The 22,615-nt window shown below is 37.3% G+C and overlaps 1 protein-coding gene across 1 annotated transcript in view; it reads left to right on the top strand.

Annotated features, from left to right (window-relative positions):
* Nucleotides 1–22,615, top strand: part of ADGRV1 (adhesion G protein-coupled receptor V1) — a 577,341-nt gene that overhangs the window by 535,231 nt on the left and 19,495 nt on the right. The window contains exon 88 of the mRNA XM_037012118.2: nt 21,291–21,482. Within this exon, the coding sequence (XP_036868013.2) occupies nt 21,291–21,482 (192 nt within the window). The remainder of the gene's footprint in view (nt 1–21,290; nt 21,483–22,615) is intronic.

Raw genomic sequence — 22,615 nt, 5'->3', positions numbered from 1 at the left:
CTTCCAGGGGATGCAGATGGCAAGCACACAGTCTCCCCCACACTTCCTGGGCTCAGACCTTGGCCCTGCCATTTGCTAGTTCTAGGATCTTAGACAAGTTAGTTACTTGACATTCCTGTACCTCAGTTTCCTCGCCTATAAAATAAGAATGATAATGAGACCTGTCTCACAGTGTTGTGAGGATTGAATGAGACACAATACATAAAGCATTTAAGAACAGTAGAACATAGTAAGCCCTTGATAAATGGGAATTATGTTTATGTTATTACTGTTATTTCCAATGTTCCCACTCCTACTTTACAAACCATATTTACTGAACTGACTTATAATTACTTCTTCCTCCCTGAACTATGAATTTATTATAGTTAGTACTAGAAGATGCTTAACTTCAATTTTTTACTTACTTATTCTGTTCCAGGAACTGTTTTATGAACTTTGGACAGATCAGTTAACAAAACAGAGAAAAGTGCCTGCCCTTGGGAAACTTGAATTTTAATGAGGCGGGGGCAGATAGATTATTCAAATAAACATAATAAGGAAATTATGTAGTATGTTAGAAGGTGACATATGCCAAGGTCTAGAGAGTGAGGGGCAGGCAGGTGGGTTGCAATTTTAAATAGGTTTTAAATAGGTGCTGGCAGAGCTCCTTGAGAAGGCAGGTGATGACCACATCTAGATGGGAACAAGGGAAGGTCTCAGAGTCCATCAGTTGCAGTTACTTCCTTGTCTGACTCATATATTTATTTTTTAAATTTTTCCTGAATAGAACTTTTCATTTGTATTTTTTGAGTAGCCATCAGTGAACTCTATTATTAGTATCACAAAGTGAATGTCTCTTAGACCAGCTCTTTTGTTGTATTTTGTGGCCTCTTTTCTAGAATTTACTGTTGCATTTATTTTCTTGTATATTTTGCATTCATCTATCCACAAGCACTACAAATTTAAAATGTTTGTCTTGTTTTTCTCTCACAGTTAAGTAGGGTTCATTATGTAAGGTTTCATCACCACCTTAGGCCAATCTAATATTGCTGCATCAAAAGGAAGTTAAAACTTACTTGCTTGACATCATTTACCAAAGTGGGTGTAATGTGAGCAAAAGTAGAACAAAAATACCTGATCTGGAGGTTGGAGAGTCCCAGGGGTGACTTTAATTTGGCTGTAGTAGTAAAAACTGTAGCCTTCTGGTGTAGACACCCGAAGTTAACATAAAGAAGGGTAGAAGAGACTGACAGATGGGACAAAACCAAACTTCATGGTAAAATGTAGTTTGCCTCAAAAAAATCTGTTCATAACAAACTAGCATTTTCATTACAGGTCAGGAAGACAAACTTAGATTGACTGGTTTAGTTCAGAGAAATTACATGAAAATATGTGACTCCAGCATTTTCCATAATGCTCTCTTTTGAGTTTGAGTTTTTATAGGTTTTAAATCTCCAGAACTGGACTGTCTATATTTGTGAGAAAAAGAGGAGAAGGGAGAAGAGGGAGGGCTGAAGACAGTCCCTCAGAGACGTGGGATTCTGGCACCTTTTGTCAGTGGGCAGTGCAGACCTCAGAGTGACCAGGCTCAGCCCAGGATTCAGTAGGGCCGTCTAAAATAAAACCAACAGAGTGGACAGAGGGGCCATCACACACGGCTTTTCTCTCTACTCCCTAATGCCCGTATTCTCAACTCACAACCTGACCCCCCTAAATCTGTGGGAATAGGGAAGTGCAACCAATGATGGACAATCTTTTAAACTATATTGTGGACATGACACATAAATATTGGTCTTTAAAAGTGCATATCACTCACTCTGAGTGGGTCATGTAGTGTAATGCCATTTGCCCAAAAAGTAGATGTTAATACACCTCTCTGAAAGGGTCGGGAGTGCATTCAGAAGACAATGAAAGCTGTAATCTGGGCTATCACATCACAGAGTTACTAGGATAAATAACAATATCCATGAGAATGCTCTGACACCCTGTAAGGCCCCAAGAGAACCCAGGTAATGATACAGTCTTGGTGAATCAGAACACAGAGTCAAGGACTTGGAATTGGGCAGGCCTGAGTTTGAATTCAGGTGCAGTGCCATCCCTCAGTCCTAGTAAATGAAATAACACTCAAAGTTGTTCTCATGTAAGTCAACATTCAATAAAGAGCAGTTTTCCTAATTTGTTTTTGAAAGAAAAAAGAAGAGGAAAAAAGCTACATGACCTTAAATAATTCCCCAAATTTATTTTAAGTGAATGCATTTTGTGCTAGAGCTTTTACTACTTGGATATATTGTCTGGAATGAACAAATACTGAGGCTGTAGTTGTATATGAATGATATAGAGGGATTTTATTTCATTCCTATCTTTTTTTTTACCTTCAACCATGATGCTATGTTCATGTGTAACTCTAATCCCCTTTTAAGATATTTTCCTAATCTTACCTTGCTTAAGGATTCAGCTTTAAATGTGCCACTTCTTGACGTTTTCTGTGCCTCACTAGTTTACTGTAATCTCTTCCAGTGCCAAATCCCACATAGTATTGGTATTTCCACTCCTTTGGCACTTTCTCCACCACCTGGGGCTGTTCCCCAACCAGTTCCCTGAAGACCCACTCCCCTGCTTCTTTTGTGCTGCCCGGAAAGCTTAATTACAGGGTTGGCACAAGGTCCTCAGTAAATTCTTGTTGAATTAAATCTTATTTGAAATTTCCAATGCTTCTGTTCCCCTCTCACAAATCCCCTCAATTTAAGGAAGTCTCTTGAAATGACTCACCAGTTTTAGCACCTCATCCCAAACTGACATTTCCAAATTGTTTACATGTTTCATAGTTTTCCAGTGTGTGCTACCAAAACAGCGTTTATATTAAAAGAACGTATTTAATTATCTAGCCTTTGCCCTAAGCACTGTGGTGATAGCCGGCGGCAATGTCCCACTTGCAAGTATAAGTAGCTAGTGGTTACATGCTTGGCCTCAAATAATGGACTCCATAGTGGGGCTAGGGGTAGAAGTGAGGTTAACCTCCCAGAGCAGTCTGGTGGCCTTAAGCAACCAGGAAGGTGAAGCTGGTGCCTCAGTTAAGTCACTGCATTTACTGGAAGTACGTATCTTCTGTGTGCCAAAGTCAGTAAGTCATGAAGCAAATGTTTATTTTGCTATGCTTTGAAAAGTTGCTTTGCTTCTTGTAAGTTTTCTCAGTGGAAGCATTCCAAGATATGACTTAATCTGTGTTTGCAGCATTGAACTGGAAACAGGATTTGTTCTGTGACTTGGTTGGCTCTCTCATTTATGGGCCACTTCTGTACGGAAGGTGTCTGGCAGCAACAGGAGAAATGCCTGGTGTTTGAATGTTTGCGCCTCTCACAGAGGCAGCAAGCAACATACCCATACTGTAAAGTTTTTTTACTTCCTCACATCTGCAGGCAGGCAGCCAACCTTGCTGAATGCCCAGGTGTCCATCTGATAGATTCTACAGTCACTTGTTTCCAGAATTGTGGGAACCAGATAATACCTGACATCACCTCACTTCACCTCAATGGATTTCCGATTACCTGGACAAAGAGCACCTTTGTGCTGTCTTGTAGGTGCTATGGTTTGACCCTTCATACAAACTCCCTCGGGTCAGAGATGAACTAGCCATTACACCAGGGAAGTCCATCACCAGTCAGGGCTATTTATTATTATTCCTTGAATTTACTCTGCAGGCATCGTTGAAAGCATTTGAGACTTTGTTAACTAGTAATAATCTTACTAAAAGATTTGTGTTACTACAAAAAGGACTGCCAAAGAGTTTATGTCTTAAAAAAACACCTCTTCAGCTGAGTAAATAGTCCATGTAGTCACACAGGAGACAAAGCAAAAGCAAGATCTTATTGGCAGCTTGAGTCCTGGGTAAAATTTAGGAAGCTAACCTCATAGGTGACACCAGTACTTTCTGAACCATTTTAAGTCTTTTCTGTTTTCATAATACAAATTTGAATCACTTTCGAAATCAAAGGACTGTCATGCTGTTGATCACAACTTAAACTACTTTGTTAACTCTTTCTTAAGTAACATCACTGAAGGTTGAACTCACTAGAAGTGTACTAGCTTTACAGGTCTTCAGAGTCCCTCGTGCCCCCTCAAAGCAGCATTCTTCAATAGTTTAAGATCTGATCATACTTTGCAGTTATGATATCGAACAATGAACAGGATTCATTTGGGGATGGAAATATACTCAGTGGGAACCCATCTGGCCCATTTATGTAAACATCTCTGATCCCTTTCATTGTACACTGAAGATAAAGTGCTACCTGAAGATTTATCCAGTCTGATAGAAGAAGCGTCACTGCTCTTCTCCACTGGTTATTACTTTAGCACGGACACTTTATCTGGTCTTCTTGAAGACCTGTCCTGCTCCCTCCTGCCTGCTGCCTGGCTTCCTATTTGTTCTTTCAAAACTCACTTAGAAGTCAAGTTTTACAAGGATTCTTACCTGCCCCAACACTTTTTGACGTATGTCTTCTGAACTCCTACAATATGATTTTTCTCTTTATCATGGCATTCATATGCTATATTATCAGTACTTTTGTTTTTCTCTGACCTGCTAACCACTTGAGGACAGGTATTACGTATTGTATCTCTCTGTTTTGAATTCTAACAATCCCTATGCTCAGTAAATGTTGAATGAATGAATGGATCCATGACTGAATAAATAACTTGAATGAACGCTAAGAATAATTAAAGGTGTATTGTACTTTTCCAGCATGTTGACATATATTGATGTATCCTAAATTTAAATGACTCTACCACCACCATTCCCTCTCCACACACACTGGGGAAAAAAACAGTGAAGACTTGAAGGCCCATTATGCTGTTCTTGCTGTAAACTGATGGTAACCACACTAATTCCAGAATGGTCTATTCCAGGTACTCAGATATTAGCACTAGAATCATTTCATTGTTCAGTCCTAAGCAAATCTGAAAAGACAGATCTGGGAAATTAATGTTCCCTTAAAGTTTGCAGAGTGAGGCAAGGATTCTTTAGTGTTGGAAAAATAAAACAATATATCTGTAATTAAAACCAAAAGCACAGATGAGGAAAAACAATAGTCAACCTAAAATAGGAAAAGCCTAGGTTTATTAAGATATCTCATTTTCTGTGGACTAAGAAATTGATGCAGACTGTTGTGGGTGTTGTAGTATCAAACTTATTTAGACAGATATATGTAAACTGTTTCACTATTGCATTTATGGGCTAAAGCTAGCTCTGCAAGTCACTTCCTTTATAAACAAATGTGGTCAACATTTACTAGAGATGCTCTTCTGTAACACATATAATTGTGATCTTTGTAGCAAGAAGAGCAAAAATCACTATTAAAAATCTATTTTCTTAATTTTCCTTTACTACTATTCTCATGTAAGCCATGAGCCAGGCTAAATTAGAAAGCACTTGGGAAAGAGGAAAGAATTCTTTCCTTCCTATGAATGCTATAATTATTTGCCATGATTGTATTCAGCAGTATTTTAATGATGTGTAGGATGTGATTTTATTTGTTTTCCCTCAAATATATTTTAGAGCCTTTATCTTTGGGGAGCACCATAGGTCAAAGTTTGATCCTTAACTTTGAAGGCTCAAAAAGTTGAATTTGATAAGGCTCAAGAAAGCTAATTCACTAATCAAGTGTTCATGGTGCATTAATTTACAATGAGATTTGTGTGTAGCTGGGCAAATGGACCTGTTGTTTACAAAAAGTAAATTCATAGGTTTGACCTTCTTTGTGATAAACCACAAGAGGAGACAAAATACCGGCAACTATACTATGTTCTGCATCTATTTCCGAAAAACACACTTTAATTCTAGAAAGATTCATATAATCCAGTCTCTAGCATATCCTGATTTTGCAGATGAGAAATTGGGACCCTGGGTCATCATCACTGTTCAGTGACAGAGCTGAATCTGGAATCCAGGTCTCCTGGATAGAGATGCATGTACTTTTCACAACCCCTGCTGCCTACCTGATTTTTTAGTGGGATGGGTCGTGAGAAGTTGGACCTATAGATGGTCTAAATTCTTCAGTGACTTTTAAAATTAAACAAGAAAAAAAAGGCTCAAAAGGAATATTTCCATTAAGCCCAAGTCATCTGATAAAGTGTCTTTGTCTCCACTTTGGGTAGAGGGACTGGTAAATTTCTAAATTTAAAAATGAAAGAGAACATCAAAAAATAACATCTGGGTCACTGGTTAGTGGTAAAGAATCTCTGAGAGATTCTTGACTCTCACTGGCTGCCTAAGTATCATTTGTCATGGGTTTCCTGAATGTTTTATCTTTATAGAACAAATTGTTTTAACTATTTATATTGTAAATCAATGAGTCTTTAATTAGAAGTCCCTTTAGAGTTTCTGAGAAATTTGAGTTTTATTACCTTCATCAGCAATACATTTACAAATCACACTTAGTTATTTCTGAGATTTTAACAGTCTCTCTCATCATTTTTTCATTCAAAGACATTAAGTCAGTCACCACATCAGGCTCTGAGGGCATAGTGCAGAGCCCAGCAGGAATGGTCCCAAACAGAATGCATAGGACCAGGGTCTGCTCGACTGCAGGAGGCAGATTTCAATAAAAATATCACTTTAACATAGTTAAAAGTTGTGATGAGTTCTATAGGAGAGTAGTACAGGGTACTGTGAAAGCTTAGACAAACCGTCTTTCTTTCTTTGGGGGATTCCTGAGGAAGTGAAACCAGAAGGCTGGGAGTGACCGGTGCCAGGCCCACAGAGATTATGGGTTCTCAAAGAGGTTTCTAGTCAAAGGAGGCAGCATGTGAGGGAGAGGCACTTAGGACTGTGCCTGACGCATTCATGGAATGGTCATGAAATGAGTATGCACAGGCCTTGAACATGGACTAGTGCACCCGGATGTGGAGAGTGCAGGTGGGCAGCAGAGTCAGCTTGGAAAAGTGGGTACACTGGTCACGCAGAGGCTTACAGACATCTTAGGACTGGGGCCTTTATCTCAAGTAGCGGCAAGCATTAAAGGGTTGTTAAGCAGTGAAGTGATACCTTCTATTATGGAGAATTACTGCAGGAGAAGAGGGGAAGAGAGTCAGCTTATGCTGATAGATTCTTGCCTTGGTAAAGGTGTGAGATTGTGGTGATTTTCACTAGCATATTAGCAGTGGGTCCAAGTTCAACAGATATTTTGGAGATAATGTTGGGATGGATAGGATTGTGGGAGGATAAGAAGGAAGAGAGAGAAGGAGTCACCCAGGGTGACTTCAGTGTGTGTAGACGTCTGCCTTCCACAGTTCTTGGTCCTCTCCAGCCACACTGATGCCACCTGGTCCCACCCAGACTGTCATATCCTGAACTACTTCACTGTTCCAACATAAGGGAAGTGCAAGCCCCTATGCTTCCAGCCCCTTCATATCTAGGTTTCTGAGCCTGCTAAGGAGAACTGTGTACCTGGGGAAGTTACTGAACTTTCTGAAGGAAGGCTCATAGGATGAATGATGACAATACATGCTTCATAAAATTGTTGGAATAACAATGTTTGCAAAGCCTCTAATATGATGTGTGGCACATACAGAAGTGCAACGAGATAGAAATGACCTTTCTTCTTTTGTGTGCTGGTTCTTGTGTCTTACAATTCTGGAAATCCCACTAAATTGTCTGATTAGCTGCTCCAACAAATTAATATATTTTTAATACAACACTCATTTTATCAGGCTCAAACAGTAATACAGATCAGAGGTTCCCAAGACCCTCTCCTCAGGTTCATTGAATTTATTAGAGCAGGTCACAGAATGCAGAAAAACATTTTACTTACTAGATTACTGGTTTATCATAAAAGGATATAACTTGGGAACAGCCAGAGAGAAGAAATGCATAGGGTAGAGCATGGGGAAAGGGTATAGAGCTTGCATGCCCTCTCCAGGCTTGCCACTCTCCCTAATCTCCATGTGTTCACCAACCTGGAGGCTCTCCAAACTCTCTCCTTTTGGATTTTAAGGGAGGCTTCATTACAAAGGAGTGATTGATCAAATCATTGGCCATTGGCAATTGATTCAACCTCCTGCCCCTCTCCCCTTCCCAGAGGTCAAGAGGTGGAACTGAAAGCCCCAAACTTCTGATCACATGGTTGGCTCCACTGGCAGCAACCAGCCCCCATCCTCAGGTGCTTTCCAAAAGTCACCTGAGTAACATAATAAATTATCGCTCTGATTACCAAGGAAATTCCAAGGGTTTTAGGAGCTCTGTGCCAGAAACAGGGACACAGACCAAATACGTATTTCTTACTATAAATCACAATAGCTCTGCTTGTAGCTCCAAGAGGGTGACCCTTTCCTAAAATGTAGCTACCATTTAAAAAAAAAAAAAGAAATGCCCAGTATACCACTGTCTTCACCTTCATATATTAAAGATCTAATAAAATGAAAAAGAGCCAACTAATATCTGAAGCCTATTAATTTTACATATATGCATAAATATGTAGGAAAAAAGCAACAGTATGTAAACTGTGCAGATAAGTGTCTGTGATTTCTCAGAGAAAAAGTAGGCAAAAATATAGAAATCTATTTTCCCTGTGTAACATATCTTAAAGAAATAGCCTGTTGTTTCTCTTTGTCTGGACTTTGTTGTTATTGACAAGTCATATAAAGAATCACAATCATCCCTTTGCCATGTGGTAGAATTTACAGACTATTTTTCCCCAAAAACCTGGAAATAAATATTCCTAGATTGTTTTTATTAACTGTTAGAACAGTTCCTCACACAAACCTAGAATATTTCCTTACAGATTTAAGATTATCTTTTCAGAGAATATGGGACTTTATTTCTTTGTCTTAGAATCCCACATTTTTATTTGTTCTAAAAATTACAACATAGGTTAGAATAATGTTATAAAATATGCATACTCTTATAAGGGTGGTAAAATTTAAAGCCAAGGTACAAACCAATCTCTGCATGAAAAATTTGCAAAACTACCTAAAGGAAACCAAAATTTGGGGTTTGGAATTTATTCCCTAATTTTAGCAAATTTTCTTTTCAGACATAACTATTGCCTCATAGACATAAATTAAATTTATTTTTAAACCAATAAAATAGTAAAATGTGTCATGCCTTTACATATATTCCAAAGCCTTTAAACACATACGCACACACACGGAGTTCAACTTTTATTGCCTTTCCCATAACATGCTTTTCATCCCCTCCCACTGTAGGTGGTTTTTGTTCCAACTTAACAGCCTATAAAAATTTGTGATTACATACCCTCATACCCTTAGTTACTTGGGATCTGAGTCACTGGAGCAGCTGGCAAAGAGAACACCCAATTTAAGTCTTCTAGAATTTCTGGGAAGATATATTAAGGAAATGGCATTGATGGTGCAACTATAGCCACTTCTTAGTTAAGAGTAAGCCCTTAAGGTGTAGAAGCTGTTCATAGAGAATCCTCGTTTTTCTTGCCTGTGTCTTCCTAGGCCCCGGGAAAACAAGTTTTTTTGGACTTGATATATATTTGCTCATCAACTCAACAAGTATTTATGATGAACGTGCTCTCGTAGGGCACTGCGCTGCACTGACGGCAGTGAGGAAATCCAGTTGTCTCGGTTAAAGAAGTTCCCGGGCTACAGGGGGATGTAGGAGACCAACTAGAAACTGGCAGTTAGGATGGAGCAGAAGTGCTGTCCAAGGGAGTGCAGGGTGTGGAGACCGAGGGCATGTTTGCCTGACCCAGTGTGGAGGGGAGGCCAGAGACTCATCTTAAGGTCCTGAAGGAGGCTGGTACTTACCTCGCGGCTGGGGCTAGCCGGGCAGGGAGGAAGAGCCGCGGAGGGAGCAGCGCCACCGCAGGCAAGCCTGAGACCCAGTGCAGCACGTCTGGAGAACTGGCGAGCCTGGCACTCGAGTATACCTGGTGTGGGCTACACTCTGGGAGTGGTGACAGACAAGGACCTATAACAGATGGCTTTATTACAAAATTATATTTTCCACTCTGAAATTAGAAGCTAAATCACAAAATTATATTCTCTATTCCGAAGGTCTGGGAACCACTGAAGCATTAACACCACCCTCCCCCGAGCCACTTGATGAAATGATTCAATAAAGAATAAACCCTATCAGTGAAGAAACTGATGCCCATGCCTTAAGAAAGATGGTCAATAATTGTGTATGTAATCACACTTCAGGCAGAACAACACCTTTGTTTCTATTCTTTACCAATTCTGGGAAAGAAGTGGTTCTCAGCTATGTAAAATATTTGACTGTGAAGATCCTGCTTAGCCTTATGTGTTATATTATTTCTGGGAACACAACCTTGTGGCAGGCCACCTTAACTGGCAGGTAGGAGAGTGCAGTACAAAGAAATAAACCAACCAGGTTAAGCAGGAGACTAACTTAATGCAAATCTGTTCATCAAGAAAAACAGTATCACCTTTCTAAAGCAGATTGACAGGTTACAAATACAGGCCTTACATTTATTTTATATGAGCTTCATACTAACCCATTGGGGTAACTAGTGTTGATATGGCCATTTTACAGATGAAAAACTAAGGTTCATATAAATGAAGCATATAGGTCAACATAACAGTATTTAGCACGTAGCGACTACACTAGTGTAAGCTCCTTAAAGCTGATTACTACCTCTGTTACATTATTTTATGCATCACAGAATTAATGTCCCATTCATTAGACTTTCAAAAACTTTTAAAAGAATAGTATACAAAATTATTTTGTTGGAGAAAGATAAAATATTTGGAAAAATCTCAAATTCAGAAAGGGCCCATTACTGGATCCCTCTTTCACTTTACTGATTCCCCCTTCAGGCAGTGATCTGAGATCCGAGGTTTGGGGAGCAGAGGAACTCCCCGTAGAGCTCCAAGCCTTGAAGCACACAAATGGGAAGGAAGGATTCTGAGGAAAGGACTGAGCATGCCTGTTCACTCCCCCACAGAGCTGCGGTGCATGACTAGGTGGACCCTCAGGTGTCATGTATTGACTCAGTGAATGGGTGGGGTGGTGAGGAGGGAACTTAAGTTGCAGGCCATTGTCATTTAAAGAGGACTGGGTATAGAATCGAGGTTTTTATTAGTATCCTCTTGATAGCTCTGCTGCATCGAATAGGACAGCTTCCACAGTGCTGGGCCCTGGCTGAGTCCTATCAGCCCTACTAAATTGCCATATAATTCACTCTCAATGGCACGTAAGTGAAAGGGCATGATGTTAATAAAAATGCTGAGAAAACAGGCTGAGCCAGGAATCCCAAGTAAACCAGGACTGTCTCAATCAAACCAGGATCTGAGGTTACCCTAGATACTGCCCAACTACAAATCCAACCATCTGCTCTTAATTCCAGTAAAAATGGTTACATACGAAAACTTGTCCTTATGTAATTAATAAGTTGGGGAAAATAAACCCTTTCTAGTAATTGTAGTTGTAAGAAAGCTCATATACAGGATAGAGTATTATTTCTGAGTGTTAAGATTTGGTATAAATCTTAGGGTTTTGTTTTTTGTTTTGTTTTACTTCTCTGTATTTTCTTTTATTCCCTCCTTTTGAAATAAATGTTAACAGTGGACTTGGGCCACTCTAAATTTTTGCTTTTTAAAATTATCCATACACTTTTTAGAGCTTTGTGAGTGAACCAGTTATTAGTCCATCGAGCATCCCTGGAGAAACACTAGTGTCCTGTTTTACTGTTTAGAAAAATTGCAACAAAGAGATATTAAGTGACTTGTCACTACCATATAGCTTGTTAGTTGTCAGGAAAAAGTACTTGAAAAAAATAACAAAATATATTTTGATAGTATATTCTGGTTCTTAATATCTGGAATCATTATTGATTTCTGTTTAAATGCTATACTATCTCAAATCTATAAATGCAAAGATTCCCACAACTGTGATACCTCAGGAAGTTTTTAACTGCTGGTGAAATGTTCCAGAATTTTCTAGATTTGCCAGTTATCATGAGAAACTCTTCCTGTATTCTCAGTGCCTGATTTATACCTGTGTTTCAATATAGCAGAGCATAGGACCTTGAGTTCCATATTTCTATAAGTCTACACAGACTATATCATTATTTTGGAATTGACTCATCTGAGAATGTTTTTAAAACAAAGTCATTTAGATAATCTTTGATATTTGATTAACCATGTTATGATGAAATGAATAATTTCTTAAAGTTTACTAGATTTTTCTCTCGCTTTTAAAAGCAATATAAAAGATTTAGAAGCCAGTAGTTATGTCTTTAGGTGACAGTCTGTCTTCAGCAACTTATGGGACAGGAATAAGTCAGGAATACAAAAATGGGGCATCTCCAGAAGGGACCTTGGTGTCACTGAAAACATAAATGACAGGAGGGTACCCACATTAATCCAGCATGGTAGAAAATGTGAAATGTTCAGTATCTCCAGATGGAATGCCCAATTCAGTTTGTGGTTTAAAGAATTGAATTCTTTGCTCTTTTGCTCTGAGTAAGAATAATAATGAATGAAGTAGGTGGGGTGGAAAGAGGAAAACACTCCCATGGAGTGTTGACCTAGAGTTATTAAACTGGCTGGTCTCATGTCATGACTCAGGTTATTCCCTAACTTAAGTGCACCTTTTTCTTGACATCTCTCTATATATATTTCTATCTATTCTCACTACTCTCTGTATTCTCACTGTGATTTTCCCAAAGACAGTTATAGCTGAAATGAATAAATGCCTCTTTCTGCTTCATCTTTTTGTGTCATCTGTTTTTGGCAATGCAGACCACATCGTTTTTCTGGAACAGCATCTTCTCTTGGTGCCCCTAGCATGGTTAGCTGTGGCTGTCCTCTTATCTGACCTTCCTGACCAGTCTACTGTTCCTTGTTTACTTCACTGGTTCCTCTTCCTGTTCATGTCCTCCAGCTGTGTTTCATTCTGAGCACTCAGCTTTTTCTCAACATAGTGTCTTCCTTTAGAAAAATTATATGCCCATATGGCTTCAGCTTTTGCCAGTGCCCAGCTATTTCCACATGTATGTCTCTAACCTTGCCTTCTCTCCTGGTCTCCAGTCTAGTACTTAAAATAATCTGACTTATTTTCACTTTAATAGGTATAATATTTAATTTAGTTTCCACAACAAAGTGATTCCTTTTCCTCTCTTATTTTTATTGGCACTGTGTCACCCAATTTTCCCTTTTCATCATCATCAATACTGTTCTTTGGTCAGCTCTCACCGGCCCAGACAATTCAGCTTAATCCACAGAGTGGTCAGCAGATGTCTAAACATAAAGGCAATTTAAAGGATGCTGACAAAAACTGTTTGAAAGTACTTACAGAGTTAAGAATGGTTTTTACATTTATGCATGTTGAAAAATATAGAAAGGAGAATACTGTTTTGTGATATATGGAAATTGTATGAAATTTAAATTTCAGTGTAGTTTTGACAGAGACCCCATGCCCTAAGTCTAAAACATTCACTATGTGACTCTTTTTCAGAAAACGTTTGCTGACCCTTGTTAAAAAAAATTCATGCTCAATTTATAAAATAAATTTGTTCTGTTTTTAAAAAACATGTGCTTACACACTCCTGAAACCACAATAAAGATACAGAACATTTCCATTACCCCAAAAAAGATCCCCCAGGTCCCCTTGTAGAACATCCCTCCCTTTGCTTCCAAAGCCAGGCAACCACTGATCGGCTTTCTGTCACTGAATATTAATTTGTATTTTTTAGAATTTTGTATAAATAGAATCATACAGTAAGTACTTGTTTGTGTCTTGCTCTTTTTTATCTAGCATACCAATTCTCTTCAACTTGAGTCTCTTCGCCACTTTTTATTAGATCCATTCCCGTTGTTGTGTCAGTAGTTTGTCCTATTTATTGTTATGGTCTTTTTTTTTATATATATACCTTTATTGAGGAATTACTGACAAATGAAAGTGTAAGATATTTAAAGTGTGCCTCATGGTGATTTGAGATACATATACAAATCAGCAGTGGGCCAGTTTGACCCATGGCCACAGTTTGCTGGATAATCTTTTCTGCATAGAAAAACCACCCTAGAGAGTATGAAAAAAACTCACTTTAACTATTTTATTATTTCTGTTATTATGAATATTATTTCAACCTACAGATTTTGAGTATTTCCAGTGTTTATGGAATAAACAAAGGTGAGTTCAAGAAATAGAACTCATAAATACAGAGTACAAATTTGTGATTGCTGTGAAGGAGGGAGAAAGGGGAAAGGGCAAAACAGGTAAAGGATATATAAAGGTACAAACTTCCAGCTATTAGATAAGTAAGTCACAGGGATGGAAAAGTACAGCATGGGGAATATAGTCAATAGTATTTTCATAACATGGTATGATGAGAGATGATAACTGCACTTACCATGAGCATTTTGTAATGTATATAATTGTCACATCACTTTGCTGTACACTTAAAACAAATATAATGTGTATCAACTACAAAATAAAGATTGGTTTTAAATTAAAATCTTTAAAAGTAGTCAAATATAACAAGATTTAAATACATAATCATGGTACAGTTTGGTATTTTTATAATAATTTTAATTTAATTCTTTTTCATATTCAGAGCTTACTTTAACTTGATTCTCTTCTCCACTTTTTATTAAAACCTTAAAAAAAGTTACTCTCATATTCCAAACCTCTTCTACACTATTTAGTTCCATCCATTTACATCTCTCAATCTCTGTACTTTTTAGTTCCAATACCCTCCAGTCCTCTCTACCCCTCAGTCCTACCACCCAACTCAGTTTGTACCTCTGAAAATTTTCTAACTTAGGAACTCAAAGCAGGGTGTTGGTGGGGTCACGGGTTTGTGTTCTTGTAAAAAAAATTTTTTTTAACTTAATTTTCAGTTCCTTCTATCTTGTCAGAAATAGTCTGGCTCCTAATAGGTAATATCACGACTGACTAATGCTTCACGAATGAAGACTATTGAAAGTCTCAGAAATGAAGCACTATTAAACAAAGTTTAAGAGGAAAAGCTGCAGCAATGGAGATCACCTCATCCAGAGAGGAGATTGCTGAGAATGACCTAATATTAAACTGTCTTTAGATTCATGAATATTTATGACAAAGCAGACTGACCAAATATGTCTTCTGTCCATAAGTGATATGCAGAGAAATATGTTCTTAAATTGTAGATTAAAACTTTGGTTACAAAGAAGAAAAAAAGTCTGTCTATACTCTGGATATTTATGATTAAAAACATGAAATTTTTGTTCCTGGGGATTACAAAATTTAGAATAGACATCTTTCTAAGCCTAGACCTTGAAAGTGAAGACCTGATATCCAGATACTTTGGTCATACGCATGTCTGAAGGCAGCAGATTAAGCCAATGGAACCTCCGTTAACTCTATTAGTTCTGAAGGGAAAGTGTTCCTTAAATTAAGAAGAAGTATTCGAAGAACTTGACGTAACCCATGGTGAACACTAGAGAATTACCTGTACCTTCCATATATTTTTAAAAGCATTTGGGCTATAAAGATTCCATGGATTTCTAAGTATTTGAATTGTATTGTCTAACCAATGGCCATCAAGGTGAACTCACTTGTTTCCTTTCTTTGTATATTTAATGTACACATTAGATTGTGGATTCTTATTATAAATGAGAACATTAGCTAACGCAACTTCAACTGTGAAAAATAAGAGTCAAAAATTATGAAGCAATGAAAGACAAGATTCCTACTTTTCTCGCACGTGAAAAAAAAATGTAGCAATGCACAAAATACCATGTTTGTCTTTTCAATTCTGTCCTTGTCATGAAATCCATTGTCTTCTCTGCTAAGTCACTAGTGATACAAAACAACAGTGGGCCAGCATCCCACGAGCAGCACAGAGCCAGATACAATATCGTGGACACTTCTCGGGTGTCTGTCAAGGGAAAAGCAAAGGCAGAAAGCTGTGAAGCCGTTCAAGGAGAAGTGGCCACAAGGAGTAGCAGAACTGGGCAAACCCAACCCCAGCAGAGGAGCCAGAAGTCACCTGGTCCCAGTGCGAAGCAAGCCCACCACCAGAGGGGCACCGACCCAGAAAAGCAGAGACCCAGCCGGAAGTGGATGCTTCATTCTCCCGTGAGAGTCTTGGCACAAAATGTGAAACAGAAAAACTAAGCCGAAACAGAATTTTATTGACCAACTACTGAATTATCTAACTATAATGAGAAAGTTAGAAGACTAAAGCCAACACACGCCTCAGCCCATGTCAGTCCCCATCACATCCTACTGATGAAATTTTAAACCACTTAATAAATATTTCTTAAACTCCTTCTGTGTGCTAGGGACCATGCTATAAACTAAAAAATACCACCGTGAACTGGACATAGTCTCTTGCTTTTTAGGAAGTTAGAGTTTAGTGGAAGATAGTCTTTTTTTAATCCCAAATTTGGAAGTTTTTAGCTAAAGAAAGGCTAATTTTAATGAAGATCTCATCTCATCCCTCTCAGTCCCTTATTCTGCATTGTTTTTTGTACTTTCTCAGGCTATCTGAAAGGTAACAAGTTTTGATCCACTTTTATGAGTCCACTGCCTATTTCTTAACTATTTTTCATAAATGAGTTAACATACCTGGAGATTTTGAAATTATACATTTTTCCTGTCTTGAAAGCAATATTCCTATTATTTTAATATCTCTGTGTTTCAGAGTTTTAAAACTAGAGAGAAAAAACAATAATAAATGGTCCATGTTTCCATGTTCCCATTAAATACAATTGATCATTACTAATATACTGACAAAATTGCTTGGAACTTTTTTTATTACTATCATTTTTGGAAAAAATTATAAATATTTATTATAAATTACTAAAAATATAAAGATTAAAAACTTTTTAAATGCCTTCACACTTCATCTATAGGTAACCCTCATTAACATTAGGTAACCATAATGGAAATAATGGTGGCTAGGAATTGTCTTAATTCGACAGCAAAACTACAAAAAAGAAAAAAAAAAGCCATGCATAAGCATATCATACTCAAACTCTTGAAATTTTGAAATCTAAATAGGAAATCAGGAGGGCAGTGAAGGGAATATCACACGCATACAAGAACATAGTGTTAAAAATGAACACTATTCTCATCAGAAACTCTGGAAACCAGAATACAATGGAATGACATCTTTCAAGTCCCCCAAGAAGCAAACAAACAAAAAACCTGTTAATGTTGAATAATATACATCTGGTGAAAATATTCCTCTAAAGCAAATACGGACATTTTCAGGCAGATGAAAGCTGAAAGAACTCATTTCCAACACATCTGAACTACAAGAAATAATAAGTTCTGTAGAAAAGTGAAATGTTAGAAGAAAATTCTGATTTTGCAGAAAGGAATAAAGAATACCAGAAAAAAGATAGGTCATTAACTAAAATCATTTTGAAAATCATTCCTATTTTATACATGTGTGTGTATGTGTGTGTGTGTGTGTGTCGTTAAGTCTCCTTAATGAATGACTATTTACTTTTCTAAATGAAAAATAACATTAAGTGAACATCATTCCAGACATCTTTCTAGGCAAATTAAGTATGATTGGGTACCTAATTATAAGTAGGTATTAAATATGTGACCATGTTATGGTTGCTATAATGTACATTTAACTTCAATTTACTTGAATTTTTCACAAGAAAAACTAAAATGGTAGAGAAGTAATTGTTGAATATCAGAAAACACTTTTATACTACAGAAGACATTCTAATCACTACAAGATAAATGGTCTCAAGTTAAGAAATTATAAATACATAAAGGAATTGGAATCACTGTTTTTTATCACCTAGGTATTTCAACTTTATAGTATTGATTGTTTGCTATAAGAGATGATAGTCATCAATACTCAGATCTCCTCCCATATCCACTCTTCCCAACTTAAGATATATTGTTTTAGTTAATATTATGCTTTTTACATTGTCTAGATACCTAACATTTACATTTGACTCTGTAACTGTAATTCTCATAGTTTTTCAGTATTGGTCCTATATCTAAGTACATATGTTCAGGTCCTTTTACATGATTCTTTTGCCATATTCAGTACTGAGTTCTGTCTTTTCTTCTGTATGGGTTCTTCTTTATTGGTTATATTTTACTACCATGTAGTTTGGGTTTCCTCCCCAAGAAGATCCATGGTTGCTGCATTCTTCTTACATTTAATCATTTCAAATACTCATTGGCTGGGTGTAATATTATTGTTCTTGACCATTTCTGTCTTTGGAACTTGATAGATATTGTTCCATTGTCCTTTAACACTGAAAATTGACATGAAGTCTGTAGCAAGCTTAAATTTTAACATGTATTAAAAGATTGGCTTTTTTTCTTGCTTGAACATCTTAAAGTTCAAAAGTTACTAAGGCTGTGGTTTGGTATTAAGGAATCTGTTATCAATACTTGGGTATTGATATCTGGGTATTCAACATCTGAATATCTGGGTTTTACCCTCTTCTGAGAATTTTTTTTAAGTCATACAAAGCTTAACTGCTCTGAGTTGAGGGCTATATTTCAGTCCTGGGGGTGGGGGGGCGTTCTGGTTTCAGATGAGTTCTCCAAATCTGTGTGAAGCCCTGATATTTCCTTTCCTTTAGAAATAGGCAGCTCAGTCAACTTCTTGTCTTATCCAGTTCTCTTCTGCCACTGCTTCTCAGTTAAATTTGTCAAATGACAATGTTTATTCTTTCCCACCTCTTATGGAACTGACAGAAATTATTGACATAAGTGGCAAAAATCTGGACTTACTTTGTTCCTTGATGATGTTAAGAGCATTTATTAATTTCATTAGAATATTATAGTCTCATTTGTGTCTGACTGGATGTTTGCTAATGAATTTAAGTCCCTGAATCAAAAGAAATACAGAATTGGCCAGTGGGTATGGTCAATCCAGATATAATCCCTAGATTTTTGAAAGCATTTTTCATCATTGTAGTAGGAGATCCAACAAAATAATCTAAAAAGAATTCCTTTCTGTGTAAGCTTGAGCTAGATAAGGAACAGGAAGAACAGAGAAATTAAGTGTATCTTTCTCCTAAAATAATTAACCTACTATTTTGTAGGATATTGCTGTGTTTGTAAGCAATTTGAAAGTAGGAGCCTAATGTTTTATCCATGCATCTCAGTGTCTGGCCCACACATAGTGGACAGTGAGCATGTTGTATTGAAAAATTGAGATTCTCAGATTCTCTCTTAAAATTCTCTTACAGACCAGCATACAAAGAAGACACTGAGATTTAAGATGCAGCATTTGGAATAGGGACATGTTTTTATTCTGAGATCAGAAACCTCTACAACTGAATACTTTAGATAATAAAGGTTGCTTTTCTGTATTTGCCCAGCCTGGGCTGGACACAGGCAAATGTCATACAACCTGCATTTAAACATTTTTTTTCTTCCCATTTTAAGTGTTTATCTTTCCTAGAGCACATCTAAAAGACTCAAACTATTTACTGTATATGTAAATGTGCTTTTAAGAAAAAAAGCACATGTAGTTTTCACATGCAAGTTTTCTTCTGCAGGCAGTTCCTTTCCTGAAGCAGGAAAGGCTGGATATTAAAAAAACATAAGATAATTTACTGTTTTAACAAATGGGTCCTTAGAGATAAATTTTAAAGCATAGGTTTTTTTGGGGGTTTTTTTTTTTTTGCCTCCTAATCTAACTTTTACCATATCACTTTGTAACACTTAGAGAAATTCTGAAATAAATCAGTGACATTCTCAGTTTTCAAGGCTGACAGTTTTATTTTTTTCTAGTGTGGCCTGTGTAATTAGGTTGTACCCATGTGAAAAATTACTTGTATGAGAAAATTTTCGGATGTGTATATGTGTTTTCAGGAAGATTTGTTTCTGCTAATGTTCACAACACCTTTTGCACATGAAACTAATTCACTTGTCCTACATAATTCAAGATATTAATGTTGTTTCCCAAAATAACGAAATAACCCTAATACAAAAGGAAATAAATGTTTCTGATACTAATTTTATATCATGGTTAGAGTAATTACATTTTAAAATATTTTTTAGCAGTTAAACCACTGATTTTGCAACATGTTTGTTAATTATATAGGCTAGATGCCAACTGGAAAAGGGGCCATTCTGTGTGAGGGGAGAAAGGCCTAACTTGTAAGTGTTCCAGAAATGGCTACAGAGATAAATGCTAGCATACCTGCCTTGCAGACTGTCCCTAATTTCATTTTACATTAGAAGTTTATTATAATTCTTATTCCTCGAGTATTTTCTAATAGATGTTTTATTATTTATACCAACCGAGTTGCAAACTCACAAGTACTTTATTTGCTTTGTTCCTTCTACACTCCTAGAAATGTAAAGAACCATGAGAGAATTCAAACTTCACAAAATGAAGATACTTATTTGTTTTATAAAAAATCTTGACATTAACTCCTTTCCTTCTTAAAGAAGCTGAGTGTCTTGCTTTCATTTTTGTGGATTAATTTAAAATTTTTAGTAACTAAGGAGATCCTTATTTTCTTCCAAAACTTAAACACCAGGACTGAGAGACACAAAAGGCACAATTTAACATATTTTATTGGCTTACTGTAAAGGTCAAAATTACCAAGCTTCATAGAAGCACCATTAGAAGGATACAGTAGATCCCTTGTGGAAATCAAGAAGGAAAGGCAGTGTAGGCAGTGTCTGGAAGACAAATAGAAAATTTCATTTGTTGTCTCTGACGGAATCAGTTGTCAAGAGTTTGACTAAGTTGCAAAGAATTTAAAGGGCCAGCAGATCTTTAAGAAAGTACAAGATAGCTTTATTGTTCTTAAGTAACATTTGCTGGGATGCAAAGCGTGCTAAATGTTAAACAATCCACAGAATTCCTCTGAGTCCCTACCCAGTGGTTCTGTTTCCAAACGAGATAAAAAGGTGATAAATAAAATCAGAAGGCTTATTTAGTGTTGCCCTTCCAGAAGCCTACAAGGTGCTTGGAACATTAGTACTTCACTTCAACCATTTTGCTAAGAAAAAAAATGAGATGTGAAAAACCAGTAATTTTTTGGAAAGCAAGACATTTGCTTTCTAAAACAAAACATATACAGCTACTCAGATATACTTCTGCAACTCTGTTTTCATGTGTTTGGGCCAGATTTCAGAGTTACTTAATGTTTTAACCAAGTAAAAATGATTTGTTAGAGGGCAGCTTTCCCAAATGACATTGAATAACATTTTTCTGACATTCAGAAATTACGGTGGTCTCTTGCTAGACTTCTAGCATGTTCAGTAACTCCCAACTTTAGGTGGAATTGGAGAACACTTGTAGTAAATCTGCTCTGCTTACAACCATGCTTATTTTTCAGTTATGTATGCGGGACATAACATGACCTTTAACATGCAAGTGTTATTCTCGTTGCAGGGACTTTATGTTTTTGTGGTTTATTTCATTCTACACAACCAGACATGTTGCCCTATGAAGGCCAGCTACACAGTGGAAATGAATGGGCACCCAGGACCCAGCGAGGCCTTCTTTACACCGGGGAGTGGAATGCCTCCTGCTGGAGGGGAAATCAACAAGTCCACCCAGAATCTTATCAGTGCTGTGGAGGAGGTATCTGCCCTTGGCCATGCCCTCTTGTTTCTCTCCCTACAGCTTTCCTGTCTCACAAAGGGTTCAAGTTAAACAGCGCTAGGTGACTTATAAATCCTTTCCCTACTGATATCCTCTGATCCATGGTATTTGATTGGCTAATCTGCATTTTATGTTTTAACCAAATAAAAATGGGTTTGTTAAAGGGCAGGTTTCCCAGATGCCACTGGGGAAAATGTGGTATCAGGCCTCTTATTTAATTCTTTTTCTTCCCTGCCCCTGTGACCTATACTACCCCACAGTTTGTACTGGGAAGTCATAGCATCATATATTATCTCTTTCTTCAAAGTCGTCCTAATTGGACATGGCAGTGACTTAATCTGCCTCAGAAAGTGTTTTTTAAATACTTTTCTTCCTAAAATACTTTGACAACTCTCCTGCTTCAGCTATCCCAACTCACTCCTTCCATCTCAGCAAATGCTCAGTGAAAAGAAAATACACCAAAACTCTTTATTTTAAATACCAGGAGTATTTTAGGATAAAGGCTTGGAAGGGTGCTTCAGCAGCACTACCAGGAAAATCTCTGCAGGATGTTCGCTGGCAAATCTACCTCCCATTGTCTCTGCATTCTGGTTTCCTGTGTCTAAATCACAGTGCCACCAACCTGTCAGTAATGCCACCGTCAGCTCTGGCCGCTCGGATTTTAAAACACACCTGAAGACATTTATCCAGGAAGAGGTGGTGTGCAGGTCCCTAACAGTTTCTGCAGTGCCTGACATGTGTTTACCCACCGCTCCTCACATAGCTCATGTTGCCCTCTGTATTAAAGAACCAGGGGGTACAGTATTTGTGTTTATATCCTGAAAATTGGCAAGAAATCTAAGTACATCTGTCTAAAAAAGAAACGGTTGATAAATAGTAAGTAGGCAGGTTGGCAGAAAGAAAGAAAGATAATCTACCTGCTCAATATTTTTGTCTTCCGTGTTAATATAGAAAGTAATTTTATTCATGTCAGGTTATAATTAAGGTAAGTGATCACCAATCAACTACAATATTTAAAAATTATTGTGTCTTTAGTGCCCTTTGTTTAATGTTTAAAAATCTAAAACCATCTCTGTGATGCCAGGGTTCTTGCTCATGAAGCCGAAGAATGA

The sequence above is a fragment of the Manis javanica genome, chromosome 1 (genome assembly GCF_040802235.1).
Source record: "Manis javanica isolate MJ-LG chromosome 1, MJ_LKY, whole genome shotgun sequence".
Classification (NCBI taxonomy): domain Eukaryota; kingdom Metazoa; phylum Chordata; class Mammalia; order Pholidota; family Manidae; genus Manis; species Manis javanica.
The sequence above is the reverse complement of the archived record's forward strand: the minus strand, read 5'-3'. Positions and strand labels throughout refer to the sequence as shown.